At 39.4% G+C, this 22006-nt stretch overlaps 2 protein-coding genes across 7 annotated transcripts in view; both read left to right on the forward strand.

Annotated features, from left to right (window-relative positions):
* LOC127430286 (coiled-coil domain-containing protein 92-like) overlaps nt 1–11546 on the forward strand; it is a 30680-nt gene extending 19134 nt beyond the window's left edge. Inside the window, exon 4 of the mRNA XM_051679993.1 lies at nt 7805–11546. Within this exon, the coding sequence (XP_051535953.1) occupies nt 7805–8487 (683 nt within the window). The 3' untranslated portion in view covers nt 8488–11546. The remainder of the gene's footprint in view (nt 1–7804) is intronic.
* Nucleotides 11547–15788: 4242 nt separating this feature from the next.
* LOC127430248 (clustered mitochondria protein homolog) overlaps nt 15789–22006 on the forward strand; it is a 39801-nt gene continuing 33583 nt past the window's right edge. For 3 of the 6 annotated variants that reach the window (XM_051679907.1, XM_051679904.1, XM_051679906.1), the window contains exon 1: nt 15789–16100. In XM_051679907.1, coding sequence (XP_051535867.1) covers nt 15971–16100 — 130 coding nt within the window. In that variant the 5' untranslated portion in view covers nt 15789–15970. Of the gene's footprint in view, nt 16101–17180; nt 17321–17813; nt 17917–22006 lie in introns of those variants that run through there. The other 3 variants (XM_051679909.1, XM_051679908.1, XM_051679910.1) reach the window with 3 other exon arrangements.

Below are 22006 nucleotides of genomic sequence, written 5' to 3' on the forward strand. Positions count from 1 at the left end.
CCCGTTATTTCACATTTGCTCTCAGTATGGACAAAAGTGTCCAGAGTGTTTAATTCAGATATTTATTTAAATGCTGCCTCGAGCCTATGGCTAAACCCCAAACTATGCACTAATAAGTCCCCTTTTTGTTGGTTGGAGTGGATTGCGAGGGGGGTTAATACACTTGGTGATCTTTATGAGAGTGGTAGAGCAGCAGATACTCTAGGAGAGGTGATTTCTGCTTTTGAAAAAGTAATGAGGCATCAGTGTATTACTCTCTGCTAATTCAGAGTCTGGGAGACGGAGTCTCAACCACTCTCAAGAGATTATGCGAGAAAGATTTAAACTTAGAATTGGAGGAGGGAGAATGGGCTAGGATTTTAAAAAACATAAAAACTGCATCTAGAGATGCAAGGGTACGCCTTATACAATTCAAGATTTTACATCAGTTCTATTTGACCCCCTCTAAATTGTATAGGCTTGGTCTTAAAGACACACCCACCTGCTGGCGATGCCAATCAGCAGACGGAGATATAACCCATGTCTTTTGGTTGTGTGTTGAAATTCAAACGTTTTGGTTAAAGGTGCAGAGTATGGTGTGCGATGCATTCAGGTATCATTCTGCCCCAGACTCTGTATCTTGGGTGATGGGGCAGTCATTGACATTGAAAGTAGACACATAAAGAGTTGGGTCTTATCTAGTGTCATGATCACCAGGCAGATCATTTTGAGGGGCTGGAGGTTGGCTGGAGCACCCTCTTTTCAGGAGTGGTGCTCGGAGATGGGAAGGGAGGCGGCCTTTGAAGAAGTAACATTCAGAGGAACAGGGAGGTATAAAATGTTCGTGGAGAAATGGGGTGGGTATTTGTAATTTGTGGATATGTGATTATTGTTGTTGTGTTTATCTGTTTATTTATTTATTTTATTTTATGTGTGTGTCTATGTCATTCGGGACCACTGTTATTTTGTTGGAATTAGGGTGGGATTGGGAGGGGTAATAATTGGAGTTAAGTTTGATTCTATGTATATACGTTTTGTCTTATGAGTTACATATATGTGAATCAATAAAAATTGTTAATAGAAATATTAAAAAAATACACCTTTTGTGTTCTACGGATGAAAGAAAGCCATACGGCTGTGGAATGACATGGGTAGCCTAAATAAGTATAATGACAAAATTTTCATTTCTGGGTGAACTGTTCCTTAAAGAGTGTAATGTCTGCAATATATATAAAAAAAATTTGTTGTTGTTGTTTTTTTTTTGTTTTTTTTTAAATGTGTGCCTTGCTTTGTTGCAGTAAAGCATACTCAGGGAGTTCTTGTCCTAGACATTTAATGTGTGTGATAACCCTGAACAGATGGCACACCCTGCCAGTAGCCAGAGCAGTGTTGAGATTAGTTGGTTTGAATTTGCTCAATGAGTCTGTAATCCTTGGGCACAGAACAGCCTTTTGTCTGCTTTCCTCATCTACAGTATGGCCACCCACATTAAAGATCTCAGATTAGTTACAAATGTGCTTTTTACAGCTAAAATCTGATTTAAAATGGAGAGACTTGCTAATGTTACACAAGCCTGTTTCATATCACATAGTGGATCATACATGATATCATACACTATGCCATTTCAAACAAGGTTGTGCACCATACAGAATTGAATTGAGAAAGTATTTCTGCAAAAATGATGCTGAACACATCATTTCCCAGAATGCTCTTATTTACCCCAGATTTTGATGACAATATACTGTATATTTGATAAGTTTATCTGAAAGCAATATGGTGTGAAATTTGTCAGCCTGGTCTCATGAACAATAACTAGGTACTATTGATGTATTGATCACTTCTAGGTACTATTCCTGTAATGTTTCCAAGATATAAGACAATGCAGTTTTTGGGAATTACATATCCCAACACCTGACACAGAGTTGAAGGTATATCATCCCAGAAAGGTTGTAATTTCTTACAAGTCCAAAAAATGTGTGTGTGTGGTCTGCTTCTATATGGCCGCACTGCCTCCAACAACCTTGTTGTTTAGCTAGTTGCCTACTTTTAATCTTGGGTGTGATATAATAATGAGTCTGGCTCTTCCAAGCAAATTCTCTCCATCTTTGATTTTGAAGTTTGTAGTTGTTTTGTGCATTTTCCACATGTCATACCACATTTTTTCTGTGATTTTTTTACTTTCAATTATTTTTCCCATTTTGCCTTGATATATAATGTTGAATAAGGCCTTGATTCCATTAAACTGGTGTACAGGGAAGATACCATTCTCATGTTATTGGAGCTTTTATATGCACCCACCATCAGATTAATGAATGGATGGATTTCTTGGTTGTTTGTAATTCTGATTTCTTTCATATAATAATCCCTTAGTTGTAGGTATTTAAACAAATCCTGGTTCCCAAGACCAAATGTCTCCTTTAAATCTTGGAAACTTCTCATTTCTCCCTTGTGAGTGACCATGCATACTGCTGTTATCCCCTTTTCAATCCATTGTTTAAATGTTGAATCATTCAATCCCGGTTTAAACTCTCTATCAAATGCAATCCATTTCAGAAGTCACAGATTGAGTATCATATTTCTAGAGTGAATGTTATTATTGGGCCGATTTTATCTTTAATTTGTTCAGGTATGTTTTTCTCCCATATGAGCCTTTGAATTTGGAGGGTTTCAATAAATGTCTTTATATCTTTCCATATGGCTGTATAGTGAGTGTTACAGCAGCAAAGGATTGGACGAAACTGGGCTGCGTAGAAATATTCCTGTAGATTCGGAAGGGCCATTCCCTCTTATCCTTAGGTAGTTGGAGTGTGGTATACCTTATTTTAGGTCTTTTTCCATCCCATATGAACCTCGAGATCAGTTTTTTCCAGTTACTAAATTGGTTTTGTGGAATATCCACTGGAAGGTCTTGAAATAAATACAACAGATGTGGTTGGATGTTCATTTTCACAGCTCTTATTCTATCACTGAAATCTATAGGGTAAGATGACCACCTCTGAATATCTCTCTTTATATTTTGGTTTATGTTTTCATAATTGGCCCTGTTAATTTAGACAAATGTTTTGTTTAATATAATTACTCCTAAATATTTTGCAGAGTTTGTTTCCCAATCAACTGCATATTCTTGTTTTAATTCCTGTGTTGATGTACAATTGAACATGAGTATTTGAGTTTTTGAGATATTCAGTTTAAAATCTGTATCAGCTTTGTAAAGTATTTTGTTGGCTCTACCAGGTAAATCATCACATCATCTGCGAAGAGACTTATTTTATGTTCCTCTCCATTGATTTCCACTCCTGGCAGAATTGTGCCTTGTCTGATCATTTGAGCTAAAGGTTCTATGTATATGGCAAACAGAGAAGGGCTTAGGCAACACCCTTTTCTCATTCCTCTCTCTAGTGTGAATCTATCTGTTAGAGAGCCATTAACACTTTCTCTAGCCATGGGGTTGTGATAAATAGCCTTAACACACTGAACTGATTTTTAATTAAAGCCAGACTTTTCCAGTGTTAAATACAAAAAATTCCAACAAACTCGGTCAAAGGCTTTTTCCGCATCTAAACTAATTAAGACTGCAGGTATTTTGTTTCTCTGTGTTCTGTTTATTATATGTACCGTTCTTCTTATATTGTCATGTGTTTTCTGTCCTTTGACAAAACTAGTTTGGTCCTCATCTATCAAGTCTGGTATGAAAGTTTGAAATCTGGTGTTTATAATAGAACTATATAACATATAGTCCACATTAAGCAATGATATCGGCCTATAATTTTGACAGTACTCTTTGTTTTTTTTAATCCTTAGGGATTACTGTAATTATGGCCTCCTTCCATGATGGAGGAGTTTTCCCTTCTTTCAAAATCCAATTAAAAGTAGTCAGAAGCAATAGGGAGAGTTCTACTTGAAATCCATCACTTCCTGGTGCCTTGTTTGTTTTTAGTTTACCAATAACTTTTTGGATTTCATCTAGAGATATATTTGCTACTATACGTTCGTTTTGTAAAATACCAATAGAAGGTAGGTCCAGTGAGTCAAGAACTTTTTTTTTATGTCAGTTTTGGTTGCGGTTGATGTCTCTGTATATAGTTCCTTGTAATAGTTCCAAAATATGTTCCCTATTTCTTTTGGTTCATATTTGAGTTGGTTTGAGTTTGGATTGCATATTTTGTAAACAGTAATCTCAGTTTGGTGTTCACTCAGCCATCTTGCCAATAACTTGATAGCCTTCAGGCCTATCTCATAGTAAGTTTGCTTTAAAAATTTGGCTTTTTTCTCTATTTCCTTGTTTATATGTTGTGAGGAGTAACCCATGAAAGGTCATTTTGCTCACACTTTATTCATCAATTACTTGTCCCTTTTCAGCCGGTAAATAAAAAATGAATAAAGAAAAAAAGTTAAAAAAAGAAAAACCTTTTTTCCATGCTCAAGTAACGGCCATACACAATGTTCATTTGAGTTGTTCATTTATGCATCATAATTCTTTCGTGTGACTGTATATATTCCTATTTACAACAACCCTGCTGGACTCCTATGCTGAAATTTTTGCAATCGTTTTTTCACCCACTTTCTTGCTTCTGTGTCCCTGCCGCTTTCTGTGCGTTGCCACAATGTGATCTTCGATGCCTGAAACTGTTCAAGAAGCGCCAAACCACCAGTATCATCGGTAGCTGGCTCGTCCACCTTGTAGCCTCTTTTGCACAGTTCACTCGCAGCTTCTCTTGGAGTGTTGTAGGTATTTACCCCATTATCCCAGTGGATATGCATCTTTGTAAAAGGAGTCTGAAAATGAATGCCTGCGTCTTTCAGGATCTTTTTTATGTCAGTATATGCCTTCCGTTGTTGCACCACTGCCACAGGATAATCATGATCAAAAAAGATCCGTCGCTCACCGATTTTAATCACTCCCTTTTCCCATGCTTTTCTCAGGACCATCTCTTTTACCTTGTATTGCAGAAAATTTACAACGATTGATCTCGGAGGTGCATTTGGTCTTGGCTTCAGCGTCAGGGCTCTGTGGGCTCTTTGAATTTGGAGGCCTGCGTCTATCTCAAATTCATTACGGAGAAATTGTTCAACAAACTGTGCGGTTGACTCGTTCTCTGTATCCTCCGGAATGCCATAGATGCATAGGTTGTTCCTTCTGGACCTCGCCTTCAGGTCATTCAGTTTATCTGCCATCATTTTCTGTACTCTGATTGTGTCCTGCATTATTTTGTTTGCGTCTGAGCTCCAACATTCCACTTCTTCAATTCGTGTCCGAATTTCTTCAACTTTGGCATTCTGTTCCTGTATCTCCTTTGTAAATGCTGATAACTTATGGTTAACATCTTCTTTTAATTCTACAAATTTGCTTTTCATTTGGCTTTTGAGATCGTCTTTGAACAACTTGAATCTGCTTACTTATACTATCCAAACGTGTGAAGTTAATCGCTGTTCCGGTCGCTATCTTCTGCTGTCTCTTGCATATTGTCTTGCTTTGCTTGATTAATGTCTTTACCTTGTTTTTCTGGGTTTCTTTTAGTCTTTGCCTTGTTTCCCCCACTCATCATTAAGAATTTTATGACTTTTCTTTTGATTTGTCTCGAGTTTAGCAGGGTGTCTTATACCGACTTTAAGGGAGCTCACCGCTTACTCAACCATGCTGCTTTAGTCCCAAACCGGAAGTCCTGTCTAGCTGCTTTAGCACCTTGGACAGATCCTGCCTTCTACCAGCAAGGTGTCATGCTGGGGCAGATTTTCAGGCAGAAAGTGGTGACCACCGATATTTCCAATGCAGGTTGGGCTAAATCCCCCACGCTCGGCTACAGTCGTGACTTTGGTCCTAACTTTGGTCCTAAAAGAAACTCGCGGGGCCCCCCTTCGAGCCTCTGGACTCTGTTGAATTGCGTGTGCTTTCTCTTAAGACTGCATTACTGCTGACTTTGGCCTCAGTAAAATGGGTCGGTGATTTGCAAGCATTTGTCAGTTGACAATTCATGCCTGGAGTTTGGTCCGGGTCTTTCAAAAGCCACTGTCAAACCCAGAAAAGGCTATGTTTTAACCATGCCCATCAGAGCGCATGTGGTTCACCTTCAAGCCTTTTTCCCTCCTCCATTTAATTCGGATGAGGAACAGTCCTTGCATTTGTTATGCCCCGTGCGAGCACTACACACATACGTTGAGTGCACCCGCCAGTTCAGACTGTCTGACCAGCTCTTTGTGTGCAATTGAGGATGCACAAAAGGAGTGTCCATCTCCAAGCAGAGACTTTCTCACTGGATCGTTGATGCAATTGCCCTGGCTTACGAGTCGCAGAATGCAAATTGCCCAATTGCTGTTAAAGCACACTCAACTAGAGACATGGCCTCTTCATGTGCATGGATGAATGATGTGTCCTTACAAGACAAATGTTTTGCAGCAGGATGGTCTTCTCAAAAAACATTCTCAAAGTTTTACAACCTAGACGTAATGTCTCTCTCAGTGCAAGTCCTCTCTGTCTAGAGTGCCATTTTGTTGGCCAAACATATACTTATTCCCCTCTTTTTAAGTACGGGCTCCCTGTCATTTTACACAACCACCTGCATTCAGACCGTTGTATTTCCCAAAAGTCACAAGCACTTTCATTATAAATAAAACTTCCTTCCCGACTGGGTTCGTGAAGGGGTTAATTCATAATATATGACTATAGTTCATATATCCATTCTGAGTGTTTCCCTCCTGGCTCACCATGAGAGTCATTCACTTGCGGCATACTCATGTCGGTTGCCGTCCCGTGGGACTGCGGCGTCATGTTTTCCTCTCTGGGAGGGTTATGTCGTGTAGTGCAGCGTGATGGGACTCTGTTCCCCATAGCGTCAGCTTAGTGACGCAATGTCAAGTGAACTGAATCATAAGGGAACATCTCGGTTACGTATGTAACCTCGGTTCCCTGAGATGAAGGGAACGAGACATTGCGTAAACTGGCCACACTACAGACTTAATATCAGTTTTTTTAGGTGCGAGTGATGCGCTCTTTGTCTCTCAGTCAGAAAATTCTGAGGAATGGTGTTTGCGTGCCCAATTTTATACCAGACAGCTTTATGCCTAAAAGGGCGGGGCTTAAACACCGTAGCCAATATTAGAATTGGTGTTATAGTAGAAGGGTTTCAACTAGGTCGTGTAGCAGGACACTCCCATAGTGTCAATTTAGTGACGCAATGTCTCATTCCCTCCTTCTCAGGGAACTGAGGTTACATACATAACAGAGATGTTATGGTAATGTTCATTCTGTGAGACAAGGTTTATTTTCTGTGGAACAAAAAAAAAAGGGTCTCTGTCACAATTCACTTTCATTAAATGGAAAAAGATGCAATGAAAGTGAATTGTGACTGAGACTAAAATTCTGCCTAATATCTCCTTTGGTGTCACATAGAAGAAAGAAAGTCATGTGGGAATGGAATGACATAAGGGTGAGTAAATGACAACAGAATCTTAATTTTGGGTGAACTACGCCTTTAAACGCCTATGCCATGGCTTTGTAAATGTTGTACATTATTGAACTTAGTTTAACCTCTTATAGTAATTCTTTATTTTTATTATTAATAGTCATATTAATAACTTCTGAAGTCTAATGATTCAATAGGGAAACAAAGCATTTAACTGATCAGTGAATGAATATGTATAAATATTTCCTCAAAAAAATTTTGTTGTTGCATGATTGAAATTCTTCTGTTGTGTGACTGTATTGAATTTGAATTCTTCTTCCTGTCATTTCAATTCATTTGTGAGTAGTGTGCAGTTTTTACATGCTCTAGATATGCTATCATATACTGATTCATAAGGAGTTTTATTGTGTGTGTATATGTATCAGAGGTGCTGGAGGAAGAGGAGCAGTTGGTGGCCCATTGCCAGGAAGTGGAGGAGCATCTGCAGGAGCAACAGAAAATGCAGAGCGACTTGCGATGGGAACTGAGCCAGAAGGCGGTGATGGTGGGCTCTCTCCGCGCCAGTCTGAAGGAGAAGGAGCGCCGTTTCCTGGAGGAACTCAAACAACGCAGCCACAGGACCACTGCACTCAACACTGAGCTGCAGAAGCAGACAGAGGCGGCTGCGTATCTCTCCTTCCAGCTGCATTCTGCAAAGCAGAAACTGCAGCATCAGCGCAGGAGGCCGGCCCTGCCCAGTGCAGACAAGCCCCCCATCTACCCCTCCCCTCAGGCCAGTGGCAGCAGCTCAAATGTGGTTAAACCTAAACGGCGTAGCTCAAGCAGGCCGTCCTCACACTTCCACACTGAGCGCACTAGGGAGTGTGTGCCACGCGAGAGGGTGACGGGCCCTGAGGAGCCCATGGCGATGCCTGACCCCGCCCTCTTCCTCTACCACTATAGACACAGAGTTCGTCCACGCCCACCGCACAGACACGCTCTGCAGGAGGCGGAGGCAGGGGAGGAGTCAGAGGAGCTTGATCAGGGAGCTTCAGTGAGCAGACTGGCAACAACAGTAGCGAAAGCCACAGCAACTACGGCATCAACTACGGAGAACACTGCAGAATGAGCAATTCATTTACAGTTCACCTCAACAACCTGCTTGTTTTTATGATATTTACCCTTGAATTGCACCTTGAGTCCCCTGGGACAACCTTGCTTTATTTACGACTGTGACAGAAATGTTTATATTTGCAATGCGGTTTGTACAATTATTGTTTTACAGTTTGTACTGCTATGATGAATAGACTGAGGAGAGATTTCTGCTTACGTTCTTTTTGAACAAAATGCATCTCATCTTTATGTTGCTGGAAAGCATTTATGTGATCAAGTGCCCCAAGGGCCTCAAAACGCAAACATAAAGATCTCCATAACATGTCCTAACAAGGCGCTATTCTACAAGTTTTTTTGAAGCAGTTATTTTTAAAGGACATTATTGGGTTACACATATTTCTAAAATACTGTAATATTATGTAGAATGCATTCAAACCTGAATTATGTGCATATGTAGGTCTGTTTGCATTTCAGCGAGTGGGAAAACGACAGGTGCTAAGTAGAGGATTTGTATGCGGCAATGTACAAGGAGGAAATATAGACATTATTTTGAATTTATTCAGCGGAAAACACAAACTTGAAAGCTTAAATGTGTTTGTGAAAAGTGTTTTAAATAGTAACTTAAAGATAAAGTAATTAGTGATGTAATTACTTTTCAACAAATTAATCATTGACGTAATCAGATAAAAAATTTAGAGATGTAATTAGTAATTTGCAGTGGATTACTAGTGGGGCTAGCCCAGGCCGTAACAAAAATAGAAACCAAGTGATTGATAAAATGTTCAATGTGTAGGTCTCTGTGGAACAATAATGGGTGTTTCCCAATCAGTGGGTGTTTTCAAACCGGGATGGGTGTTTACCACTTTACACAATTTGCCTACCACATTGAGATTCCCTTATTTCATTGGATAGTTGAAAACATCCATCCTGGTTTGAAAACGCCCACAGATTGGGAAACGCCCATTATTGTTCCGCAGAGACACAAGTCTCAAATGTTCTGTTCTTGTCAATTGTCTTTCATGGCTGGTTAGGACAAACACTCAGATTTAGGCCACATCTTTTACATTTTCATATGAAAACGCATTGATTTTGCTACGTTTACATCTAATGTTGGAACGGCGTTTTCCTCTTTCAAACGTAGCATTCTAAAAACGCTCTCCATTACTGCATACTTTGGATTGTGATGACATTAGGGGGAAAAAAATGGATTAGTGTGGATGTGGCGTTATATGGAAGAGATAGCTTTTATTGCTTGTAAGACAGTGTCCTTGTCAACTCGGTACTGCTGAGTCTTTGATTGACTGGGTTTTTTTATCTGTGCCCTTGCTGTGGAATAGCTCATCTCAGCTATTTGCCAGGATTGCTGAATGGTCTGTTGTCTGTTTGGTGTCACCACAAGTGCACTCTCTCAGCCCTCCAGATGTGATGAGGATTTTATCCCCTAAATACTGGTTCATGGTTCAGTTTAGCAGAGAAATTCTGTATGAATGGAGAACACTGGAGATCTGTAGCGCATATAACCTGAATCATTTGCTTAAGTGCTTTATCTGGTGTATGAACACAGAGTGTGTTTATGTATGTGAGCTTGTTGATTGGAAGAGAGTGGGCTCAAGGTTCAATGCGGTCAACGCGATGTCCAAAGGACTACTACTTTTATGCTGCTTAATCCACAGTCTGTGACTCACAATGTTTTAGTTTGGTGTTGCAGATTAAATTATTGCATTTGAAACATCACACAGTATGTAGAATCATAATCCTTTTTATTTCATAATTTTCTGTTGCCATGGTAGATGTGCATATACCAGCTTTGGTGGTATGGTGATTATTAACGGCAATATAATACACATTGTAAATCTATTTAAAGTTTGTATGACACAAAAAGCTAGTAAATTTGTAATATGTAACATTAGATCTAGCAGCAGGGAGGAACAAATTTGAACGTAACTAGTGCACATACTGAGCTGTGTATAATGAGGGCCATGGTAATAATTTGAATGCACTGTCATTATGGGATGGGAGGTACAGACAAAATTGCCTTTTATGATCATTAACAGGCAATAATGAGTTCCCTCCACTAAAATAAAAGTGTACATGTCTCAGGTTATACAATTTGTGTTAGCTAAGAGAAAACACTGAGTCTCCAACCCTTTGATTACAAAGTAAGATGTGAGCAGACTGTGTTCACGTGTTTCTAGCTGTGGTGTGTACGCCTTGTCCCCTGCATAATTTTGCAGAAACATGCTAAATGCTGAGCTTTTCTAAAGATATTTGCAATTGTACATGTTAGATTTGTATTTGACAAATGTCAAAAGCAGCCCTGTTTATATCTCAAGGCTTGTATCTGAATGCATAAAATTTTTTCCATAATTTCAAGCCCTGACAAAGTGATGTTTGCTTCACTCAGGGTCCAAAATACTTTATTTAGTAAATGTACACAAATGCCTGACACTATTTAAAAGGCCTATAACCAGTTTTTGTATTGTAAGTGCTGAAATAGAAATACTTTAGGACATAGGTTGAGCTAGAGTGTGTGATACATGATATTGCCTATAATCACATTCACAAGAGTAATAGGTGTTAATTTATGATTGACTTGTGTAATTTATAAGTTCTTTATAATGCCATTGTGATTTTCCGTACTTGTTCGTTAAAAAGAGATAAGCAATACTGCCTCAGTTCTACATAATCAGATTTGCAACATAGATTGTTTTGAATGTTTTGTTTTGAGGTGACCAGTGTGCTTACTGAGGGTTTTTTATTCTTAAATGTGGAATCACCTGTCTTCCCTTTATTATGGGTTGAAAAATCTGACTGTTATATCGGATCCAAGGGATTTTAAAACTTATTTTGTGTTTTCTCATTTTAGAAGGGCATGTTGACAGGGATGTGTGGTCTGAACAAAATTTAATGGGAAACTGCAGTACTGCTAACACGCTGTATTTGCATGTTGGGCCAATACCAGACACCAATGTCCTTTTTCACAACCGTTTGGAAATGTATATCTGACTGTCCACAAAAAAATGTGCAACAATAATGTCACAATAAAAAAAAATCTACTGTTTACTCTATAATGCATACATTAAAGTGTCATGTCCTTCATTTATACAGTCTTTTTTTTCTTCTTCAAACCATACTCAGGAGGGAAGATTTGCTTCTCATATCATTACATTTATTAACATAGTTGTTTTCCTGCAGCAACACAAGACGTTGCTTAATAGTGCATTAAAAAAGGACATCAGTTTATTCACCTCCAGTGTCATATGGGATAATGTAAAATATTTCACTAAAGTTTACTAACAAAAATAGCATGTACATTAATTAACCTGATGGTTTAATGTCAATACCTTCGTCTAGCCAGAACGATTTATATTACATTTTAAGCAATGCGGATCAAAGCAGTGTCAGAAATGAACTTTTTCATGAATATTTGCCTCAAGGGTATTTTTTTATTTATTTTTTGGCCTGTATAAGAGCACTTTTTTCAAACCATATAAAACACACAGTGTGTTGTACTTTTATGTCAAAGACAACAATTACTTCAAATCATTAAAATGAACTGAGAATTGTTAGAATGGTTATACTTAACTAGGCCTAAAATCGAATTTTAAGAAATATATAAAATGTTACAAAAAAATGTTTATTTTCTTTTTTTTTTTTTTTGCCCCCACATTTTGACTTTTGGTTACATTTTTTTTTTTTTTTGGCACAAGCCCACATCAATTTTTGACCCTGGTCAAAAGTATTACAAGGTCATGAGTATCATTGTACATATTCTTCATTGGGAAGATTAACTTGCTAACCAGTTATATGCTTGGTATTATTTTCGAAGGGAGATTTCAAACTATAAGGGTGTGCATGTATTGCTACTGATTTGGATAGAAGAACACTTTCGTAGATCAATGCAGCATCACAGAGATAATGTATTTATGGTTACAACTATTAAAATGTATGGCATTGTTTCTCCATAGATGTTCACTAATAGATGACATTACATCTGTATAATATGAATAAGCTGATAAATGAGTGTTTGATTTGATTTATTGTGCAGATCCTAGAATCCTCTCACCATCCCGTGGCCCTGTTCTGTACAGGCTTTTTAGACACAAGAATCTCAGATCTTGCCAACATAACATCTTTCAATTAATTGGGTTACATAAGGAAAACATAGTCTAAACAACCCACAACCAAGCAGTTAAAGGTGCCATCAGCTATTTTTATGTATGTTTTCTTGGACGGCATGGATGTGGCATCACTCAAATGTATTACTTTTCAGTTCTCTATGCATTTGTAGAAATATACTATTCAGAATCAGCCATAATTAATTTAATCTAAGAGTGAAAGTGCCCAATAACAGGGTGGTTACTGAGATTTAGTGAGCAGAATAAAGCGCAACAATGTCCGCCCACTTTTTCAGCCTCCTGGGTTCCAGAAGTATTTTTCCCATTAATTTCTTTCATAGACTTTTCATAAAATCCTTTATAAAAGAGTTCTAAGCAGGGCCATTCTGAGCAGATGGGGGCCCAAAGTGAAATCATACTCTTCTTCTTTTTTCCCCCACTTCTGACTTGTAGGTGCGCTTCATGATGACAAAAAACCCTTTGAGTGTGCGCATAACTGCCACATCTAGCTACAACTCTCTCCTTGCAGTTACATTCTTTCTTCCTCCTATGGCCACAAGGGGGCCACCTCTAACTGTCTAATTGAGCCATTACAGCTGCCTGAGCCTTACTGGCAGCTTTTCGTATGTTTAAAAATAATAAAATAAATAAAAAAGGCCTTGCTTTGTGGGGCCCCCTGGTGGCCCGGGGGCCCTAAGCATCCATTTACACTGCTTATTGCTAGAAATGGCCCTGGTTCTAAGCCATGAACCAAACCAACCAGCTCCGAGCTGTCTTACAACATTATAAACTTTGTTTTGAAGCTAAAAAGTATTTGAAAATCAGACGAAAAGACAAGGTACAAGACTGTGTACTTACTGTCTTTCACGAGGGTAGAAACTACAATTATGTAATCAAATATAAAACTCTGGAAATATAAAAAAACATTCATTTTATGTTGTTCATTATAAGTACAGAAACTATATAGTTTAAGTTTATTGCGAAATAATATACTGTATAAATATACGATACATAAATGTATAGAAATATATAAACAAATATATAAGTAGTTTGAGGGTGAAAGGAGATAGACTTGTTTGCATTTTTCACAGTGTGTTAAAGGAGTAGGCGGTCGCTTCCAGGCTTGTTTGGAGGGCTTTGGCTGCAGTTCTCTGATTGGTGGATCTTTCTGTGCTGGACCACGGGTATTGTAGTTGTTCACCAGGAACTATGCTACTAAGCAAATTTTTTTAACAATTAAGTTGAAATAACACAGACTGTTGGCTTCTACAGAAGCATATACCATTGATGAACAACCTCTGTACTCATCATAGGTCTGTCTTCAAAGGATTGTAAGTTATCGGTAAAAATCAATAAAAAAATGTATCAACTAAAATTTCATTGGATTTTTACTCCCTGAACCAGACTGTTGCGTTCTATTTGACTGGTCATGTGATCATGACATGGCAGCCCCCTTGAGGTGACCCTCTCCTTGCAGACTTAATCTTTGTGTACCTTTCCTTAGGGATGCATTCTTGAGGCCTTTGGTCAAATTTGACCCCAAACAATAACTGTGAAATTTTGTACTGTAATCATGTAATTTTTTTAAACAAATGTAATAACACTCACTTCACTCATTTAAAAACTCTAAAGTTGTTCAGTTTTTTGGTGGGTTGTGGTATTTTATTTTATTTTTTACTTTATTTAACTCTTCTGCTGAACTTCCATCTGCTGAAAAAAAAAAAAAAAAAAAAAAACATTTAAACTAAAATGACCTGAAATTATACAATTTTAACCAGTAGATTGCTGCAGAGGCCCACTCATTTGCCTGGTTGTAGCAAACTGATTTTTTTTTTTTTTTTTTTTAGATCTTAAGTTCTGCATTAGGATATATATTTAGACATTATCAAAGACATTAAAAAAAAGGTGTTTTGAAGTGTCCGTTTTTGCAATGATGCCACATTATGATTACAAACCATGGTGTTACAAAGAAAAGACTTAAAGTAAAATTTGTGTTACCTATCATTTATTTCAAATATCCCGATTCAAAAATTCAATAGAATAAATGAATAAAAAGTGTTAATAAAACCAACAGCAATAAACAGAAATGAACAAGAATGAACAGTGAGAATTAATTTTGTGTACAAACATAAGACTTAGAATAAAGATTTTGCTCCCACCCCTAAGCGTAAACTTTCTCACAGTGGAAAATAATCAAGTGTCTAAAATTCAGCCTTTGATCTGTGTGCGTGTATGTGTGTGCGTGCATGTGTGTAAGCATGCTTGGCTTGTGCTAAGTATTATTGCCTCACCCTTTCATTTATGTGTGTGCGTGTGTGTGCTTGTTGGTGTGCGTGCATGTGTGTAAGTATGCTTGGCGTGTGCTAAGTATTATTGCCTCACTCTTTCATTTATGTGAGTGTGTGTTCCCCGTTCTGGATGTGTTCTGGTCTCACCCCTTCATTTCTGTGTATGTTCTGCATTGTGGCTGATTTTATTTGACAAATTCTATAAGAAATTCTCTCTTTTATAGTCTTACCTTTTCATTCCTGTGTGTGATTGTGTGTGTGTGAGTGAGCATGTGCGTTATGCATTGTGGATATGTTATAGTATCACCCCTTCATTTCTCTCATTTTGTTCTGCATTGTGGCTGGTTTATTGATGTTATTTGACAAATAATAATAAAAAAGGCCAGTTTTATCCTCTCACCCATTCATTTCCAACGTGGGGTAAAATTTGACCCCGAACATCACGAGTGTGAGTTTTTTTTTTTTTTTTGTCTCACCACCACACAATTATTTTTTTGTGTATGTATAAATAGCAAATGTAGGAAAAGTCACCAAATCTCATGCAACTGAGATGAAGGAAACCACGTTTTTTAAGGAAGCAAAGTTCAAAATGGGTCATTTTTGACCCCGAAGCTACATAAGGGTTAAACACCTTGTATGAGGTCGCTGATATGACTTGTATGACTGATATGAGTCTTCATCTCATGTGAGTCCTCATGGTTATATACATATGTTAAAAAATTACAAATTATTTATTTAGGAGTAAAACTTTTTAATGTGGAAAAAAACAACTGCTGAGTGCACCTTTAAATTGGGTAGTAAAAATGCTCTTCTCCACATGAGGAAATGGAGCTATAGGCTTGCCGTAGCAGTGTGTTTGGTGGGTGGGACAAATACAAAGGCAAACAGGTCAAGAGGAGGAGAAACCACGTGTGACAGACAGGCTGAGAACTGTCCTTCGGAAGTGAAGTTGTTTTTGTAAAACCTTTGCATGTAACCAGCCAGCCATTCCGTGTGACGGAGAAGACCATTCAACAGACCCACATCACAGCCCTCAGCAACGGATATCTGTTGGAAACCCTGAAAGCAAATTAGTGTTCTGGGGAAACGAATCATGGTTAGCAAGACGGATAACATCCCAGCATCAGTGCCGAACTGCAACACCGTTGATCTTGCCCGGGACAGCGAGACAGCGAACAGTAAAGAGAGCAGCAAGATCGCCTTGAAGGATCCATGTGCTCGCGGTATGTGATCTTCAATACGAATCTCACTGTTTAAATATGTTAATGTAGCAATAGAGGGATCAGTCAACAGATAACTACATGTGACAGGCTTTGTAGTAAATCAGTGTTGAAACCTGATTTATATTTGTCTGGATAGAGGTCAAAGTAAAGTAGAAGTCAGACACAGTCATACATGGGTATTTGCTTTATTAAGACAAAATTATGTCTTATAAATGTGCCTTCAATGTATAAGGATGCTAGCCTACAACCTTGTCTTGTGCTCTAGTCACTATCAGGGAGATGCGTGCCATTCATGTTATGTCTTGATTCATTTATTATAATATTTAAGGCCATGTTTTGCTCTAAGTTTCCTCTTGGTACATATAAACTTATTATATCCACATTTAAAGATAAACTGGGAATATGTCTAACATTAAAATTTATCAGAAAAATAAGTGTAATCTTAAAAACATAGCCTTGTCAATTGATGTGCTGAGATTCTATCAGTCTAAAAAGTCAAAATTTGTGTGACTGGTAATGAAAGATTAAAGTAGTAGGATAACAGGATGCTAAAGTTTAACCAAGGTGAATGTAAACTCATGTCTGGCAGAGACTGTTTATCTGAGACGGAGCACTTACAGGAGAAATTGGAACGCCCAACGGATGTAGAAAGTGAAGTCCCGCCTTACAGGTTAAGGAACCAATCACCTTTTAGATGCAGACATCGCTTGACAATCGCTTGAGAACACGCATGCGCAGTAGCTGAATTAGCCTGAAAAAGCGTTATCTTAGCTAAAGCAGCACACTTTATGATACCATTGTTTTCAGATTTTACTGCTGAACGTATTCTTGACCCATTGTTTTGGATATTGCGGTCTTTCCCCATTCAGATAGATAAGAGCTTTAGTTTTATGCCGCTTGTTTACAGAGAAATTCCCGGAAGCGTTCCAAAGATGGCCGTCGAGTGAACTGACTTGCCTTTAAAGTGTTTTTGGCTGAACCAAAGTACAGCAAGCAAAGATCTCAGGCAAATGATTTCCATGAGTCCACATGAAGATCTTAAATTTAAGATTAACGAAATGTTATACAGTTTGTTTGTGATTGCTGATCAACTTTTATCTGCAGCAGTGTTGTCAGTAGCTTGTCCGCTAGCTGCTGCTATGTGAGATCTTGACGCACATGTCCTGTAACGCGCGACTGAACGGAAGGTCACCTTCATTGGGACGGAACAATTCAGCCGAGTGAGAGAAAGCCGGTGTTAAAATATATATATATTTTTCAAATGCTTGAGTCTTGAATAGACTGTTCGGCCAAGAGAACCTCAAAAATCAAGTGCTTTATCAACTGTATTTAGCATTGATTGCTGTATTAGACTTCTGTAGCTCGTTTGAGCGCATCGGTCCCCTCCTGTTGTGATTCAGGAAGATGCGGGGGACGTTCGCACTGGAACACGTTTTTCCGCCTTATTAAGCAGTGTAAATCTAGCAGACTTTATTATATTGGCAATTGTTTAATTATGTGGTGTAATTTTATAACATTATACTTTGCATTATAAAAACGAGTTGCCTTTAATTTGACCGTTGCCCTGCGCGAGATGCTGAAAAATAAAAATAACAAACTAGCAAGACTCTGCGCAATGGTCAAAGATGTCCGTCTAGCGCTTGTTTGCGTAGATAAACGATTAAAAACCGCGCAGAAGGACGTATAACGTGTTCGGTGTGAACGGCCCCTTACGCTCCTCGACCGGGAAGCGGAAGTAGTCACACATGGCAGGTCATGGCGCATGTATGCCGATAGAAGGTTATTGCTACCAGTTAAGTATAGATGCATCTGTTTGGTAAGTCCTAGGTTTACAGAGTTCGCTTACAACGTGGGGACAATCCTATAAATTAAGACTTATTTCCGAGCTGTAAGTCGAGGAATTGCCTCGTGCAAGGGAATCAGTTTTAGGGCAAATACACGGGGAATGTCCTCCCTGTGATTAGCCAACTGCAGCAGACATTGGAAGAGACTGACTGTCATTATGTGGCTGTGAGAGCAGATAACTTGACAGTTGTAGTGTGGGTCACTCTGATAGCCCTTGACAGTGCCAGATAGGTTGCTTTGATGCTTGAGATGATGTCTGCTTGTCACTGTCCTGTTGCTTTGAGCTACCCAGGAGCTGTCATCTTTGGTTGGAAAATAAATGGGCTTTGTGCATTCGATATAACTTACCTGTACCCAATTGCATAATGATGAATGTCATAAATGTGTAATAAAACTATATAGGAGGGACAGTGGTTAGTAAATGCTTGGTTTTCTGATCAGATCAGGAGTTTTCCAATTTGTCAGAATCACATCATGCACCTTTATAGTCTGCTTGTGGTGCTGCACTGTCTGCGAGAGATTAAAGGGTGGGAGCTCTTTGCATTACTGGTGCCAAATGTTCCGACAACTCGTCCTGCTGTCCCGTCACATCACTCAGCAGGAGGTCTATGAGGGCTGCTGTCTCTGACCATCAATAAAGTCTGGCAGGTGTCCTCAGCACTTGTATTGTCATGTGTGACTGCACTTTAGCTGCCAATTTGTTCTGCTCCCATTTCATAATGTTGCTTCTTTTAACAGGTTGTTGTTAAAGCGGTTTGGTTGCCGTGGCAATTTGCACTAACAATTAGCCTAGTATTTATCAAGGATTAAGCGTCTTTAAATTCACTTTAGCATAGGAATAAAGTCTGTTGCAAAGGGTGCCTGTTGCATTGCGATTCGAGTAGGAATGCCAATGGATTATCATGTTACTAATATGCATGAAGAGGAAAACATTTGGCTGGTTGGTAGCATAAAAATACTGTTTAACAGATGCTCTGTTGAATGTTTACGTGCTGGCATGTATTAAATCTTGCTCACTTGGTTAACGGAGACACTCAGTAATGTTGCTTCAACTTTGTCTCTTCTCTGGTCACTTTAAATGATTTACCAGCAAAATCAAAGCAGAGGGTTGTAAATTAATCACTGAGTCTTGACTGAGTGTTTGTGTTCTATTCAGGACTGTTCCCTCGCAGTAGTGCCCTATATCAGTAGTTCTCAGCCTTTTTGACTCCAAGGCCCCCCACTGCCAAGGACAACTTTTCAAACGTCCATTTTTTAAAACAGTTGTTGAAGGGAGTTGTTGAATTAAAAAAAAAAAAAAAAGAGTTTACAGTTTACATGTTGTGTCTTGATTTTTAGCTTCTTTTTAGCATTTTATATGTAGTGTAGTAAATTCATCTTGAGGCCCCCCTAGTGGGTTCTGGCCCCCTGGTTGAGAACCACTGCCTATATGATGAATATCTCTGTAATTATATAATAATTAAACACCAAATGAAGGATGTGTCAGAGAGCAAGTGATTAAAATTAGCTGCATCTTAAGTATGTAATAAACACACTGTATGTATTCACACCACATAGACTGTTGTGGAGTTTTGTTAAAGGATGGAATAAATTTAACATAGGCCCTACTTGGCTATAGATTAGTAAATCAGTATAGCCTAAATGTTTGCTTTGGTGTGGTCTTCCAGCCCTCAAATTCATTAAGGGTGGGTTGCACCAGTAAGTATTAAATTAAGCAGAGTTTAGAGCTAATCCAGGGTTTGTTGATCCAAGTTTTATTTTAATCTGAGTTGTGTTGCACCACTTAATTTTAAATACGGTTTAACAAATCAGAGATTAAACTTTTAACCCGTGATTAAAATGGTCACCTGCGATTAATTTTGTCCGCCATGATGGATTCTGAACTTAGCTGTAGATCGTTAGTACACAGGGCCGATCAAGGAGGTTAAGAAAATGTTGCAGCAGCATGTACAGTGTCACAAGCTTTAAAATATGGCATCATAATGTAAGAAAAAGGACAACACAGGTCTCGGATCGACCGCCTCCCCTCGTCAGCGCCACTGTTGTGTCCAGAAATTAACAGCACATGCTGCCGAAAGCAATAATGATCACCTTTCACTTGTAACCGCTCTAGTTAAATGCCAAAATTACGCCCTATTCTCACTTCTCCTGAGAGACCTGTCTCTGTCCGGTGTCTCCGCATGTAAAGGATGGGGAAGCGGGTAATCGTGCTGCCACCAAGACGAGCCGCCGCACTCGCACACCGAATTTGAAAGCACACATTGCGGCCATCGGCCCAACATTTCGGACCATAATAAACAAATAATATGATAAACATCTCTCAGAGGGCTGATGGCACATCCACTGTTTGTTTACCTAGTCATTCATTTTTAATTGTAGGTCCATTTTTTTTATTTAAACCACCTCAGCTGCAAGTTTAAAGTCAATCCCTAACTGAGATTTAAATAAGAGTTTAAAGTATTGGAACAACACGATTGAAGTTAATTCAGATTTACTGTAAAATTTAAATCAGTATCAAATCGATGGTTAAAATGTAACCCTGATTATTTTTAAGCAAGGTTTAAAGTTTGGTGCAACAAAATTATCAGATAAACCTTGACTTAATCTAAATTTAAGATAAATCCTTGTTGGTGCATGTAACAGTGTAAGGATGGGCAAGGAAGAGGTGGGAACCGGCTGAACAGTCAACATAAACTTTAATATAACAAAGGTTCGGGTTGGGCAGATATAGGAGGAAGCGGGAACCAGTTTCCACAGTTCACATGAGTCTGTTTTATTCACAGATAACCAGCAATTGCTGTACCATCACGGCCCGGCCATGCCCTCCTCCTCATCACAGTGCAACACACCCTAAATGTGGCATACGGCTGGACTCCACCCAGCTGAGTGGGAGGGAGGATTGGAAGTCAAGCGATTGACTTGAGATTGCGCAATGTCGTGGGTATTACCTGCTTAATGCAAAGAGGGGGAGAGGGAAAGGGCGAGCGGAGACACACAGAGAGGAGAGAGAGAGAAGAACTTGCTCGCCGGCTCCAGGACTGCTCCTCCACCCTCTGGTGGATGCCAGCTCGCGCCTCCCCCGGTGGACGGCAGTGAGTCCTCCGGCCAGTCAAGTTCTTCCACACCAAACTCACTCATCCATGTCTTTATGGACCTTGCTTTGTGCACTGGTGCGCAGTCATGTTGGAACAGGAAGGGGCCATCCCCAAACTGTTCCCACATAGTTGGGAGCATGGAATTGTCCAAAATCTCTTGGTATGCTGAAGCATTTAGAGTTCCTTTCACTGGAACCAAGCCCAGCTCCTGAAAAACAACCCCACACCATAATCCCCCCTCCACCAAACTTCACAGTTGGCACAATGCAGTCAGACAAGTACCGTTCTCCTGGCAACCGCCAAACCCAGACTCGTCCATCAGATTGCCAGATGGAGAAGCGTGATTCGTCACTCCAGAGAACGCGTCTCCACTGCTCTTGAGTCCAGTGGCGGCGTGCTTTACACCACTGCATCCGACACTTTGCATTGCACTTGGTGATGTATGGCTTGGATGCAGCTGCTCGGCCATGGAAACCCATTCCATGAAGCTCTCTACGCACTGTTCTTGAGCTAATCTGAAGGCCACATGAACTTTGGAGGTCTGTAGCGATTGACTCTGCAGAAAGTTGGCGACCTCTGCGCACTATGCGCCTCAGCATCCGCTGACCCCGCTCTGTCATTTTACGTGGCCTACCACTTCGTGGCTGAGTTGCTGTCATTCCCAATCGCTTCCACTTTGTTATAGTACCACTGACAGTTGGCTGTGGAATATTTAGTAGCGAGGAAATTTCACGACTGGACTTGTTGCACAGGTGGCATCCTATCACAGTACCACACTGGAATTCACTGAGCTCCTGAGAGCGGCCCATTCTTTCACAAATGTTTGTAGAAGCAGTCTGCATGCCTAGGTGCTTCATTTTATACACTTGTGGCCATGGAAGTGATTGGAACACCTGAATTCAATTATTTGGATGGGTGAGCGAATACTTTTGGCAATATAGTGTATGTCGATTCTTCTATTGGAAA

The sequence above is a fragment of the Myxocyprinus asiaticus genome, chromosome 39 (genome assembly GCF_019703515.2).
Source record: "Myxocyprinus asiaticus isolate MX2 ecotype Aquarium Trade chromosome 39, UBuf_Myxa_2, whole genome shotgun sequence".
In the NCBI taxonomy this organism is placed as follows: domain Eukaryota; kingdom Metazoa; phylum Chordata; class Actinopteri; order Cypriniformes; family Catostomidae; genus Myxocyprinus; species Myxocyprinus asiaticus.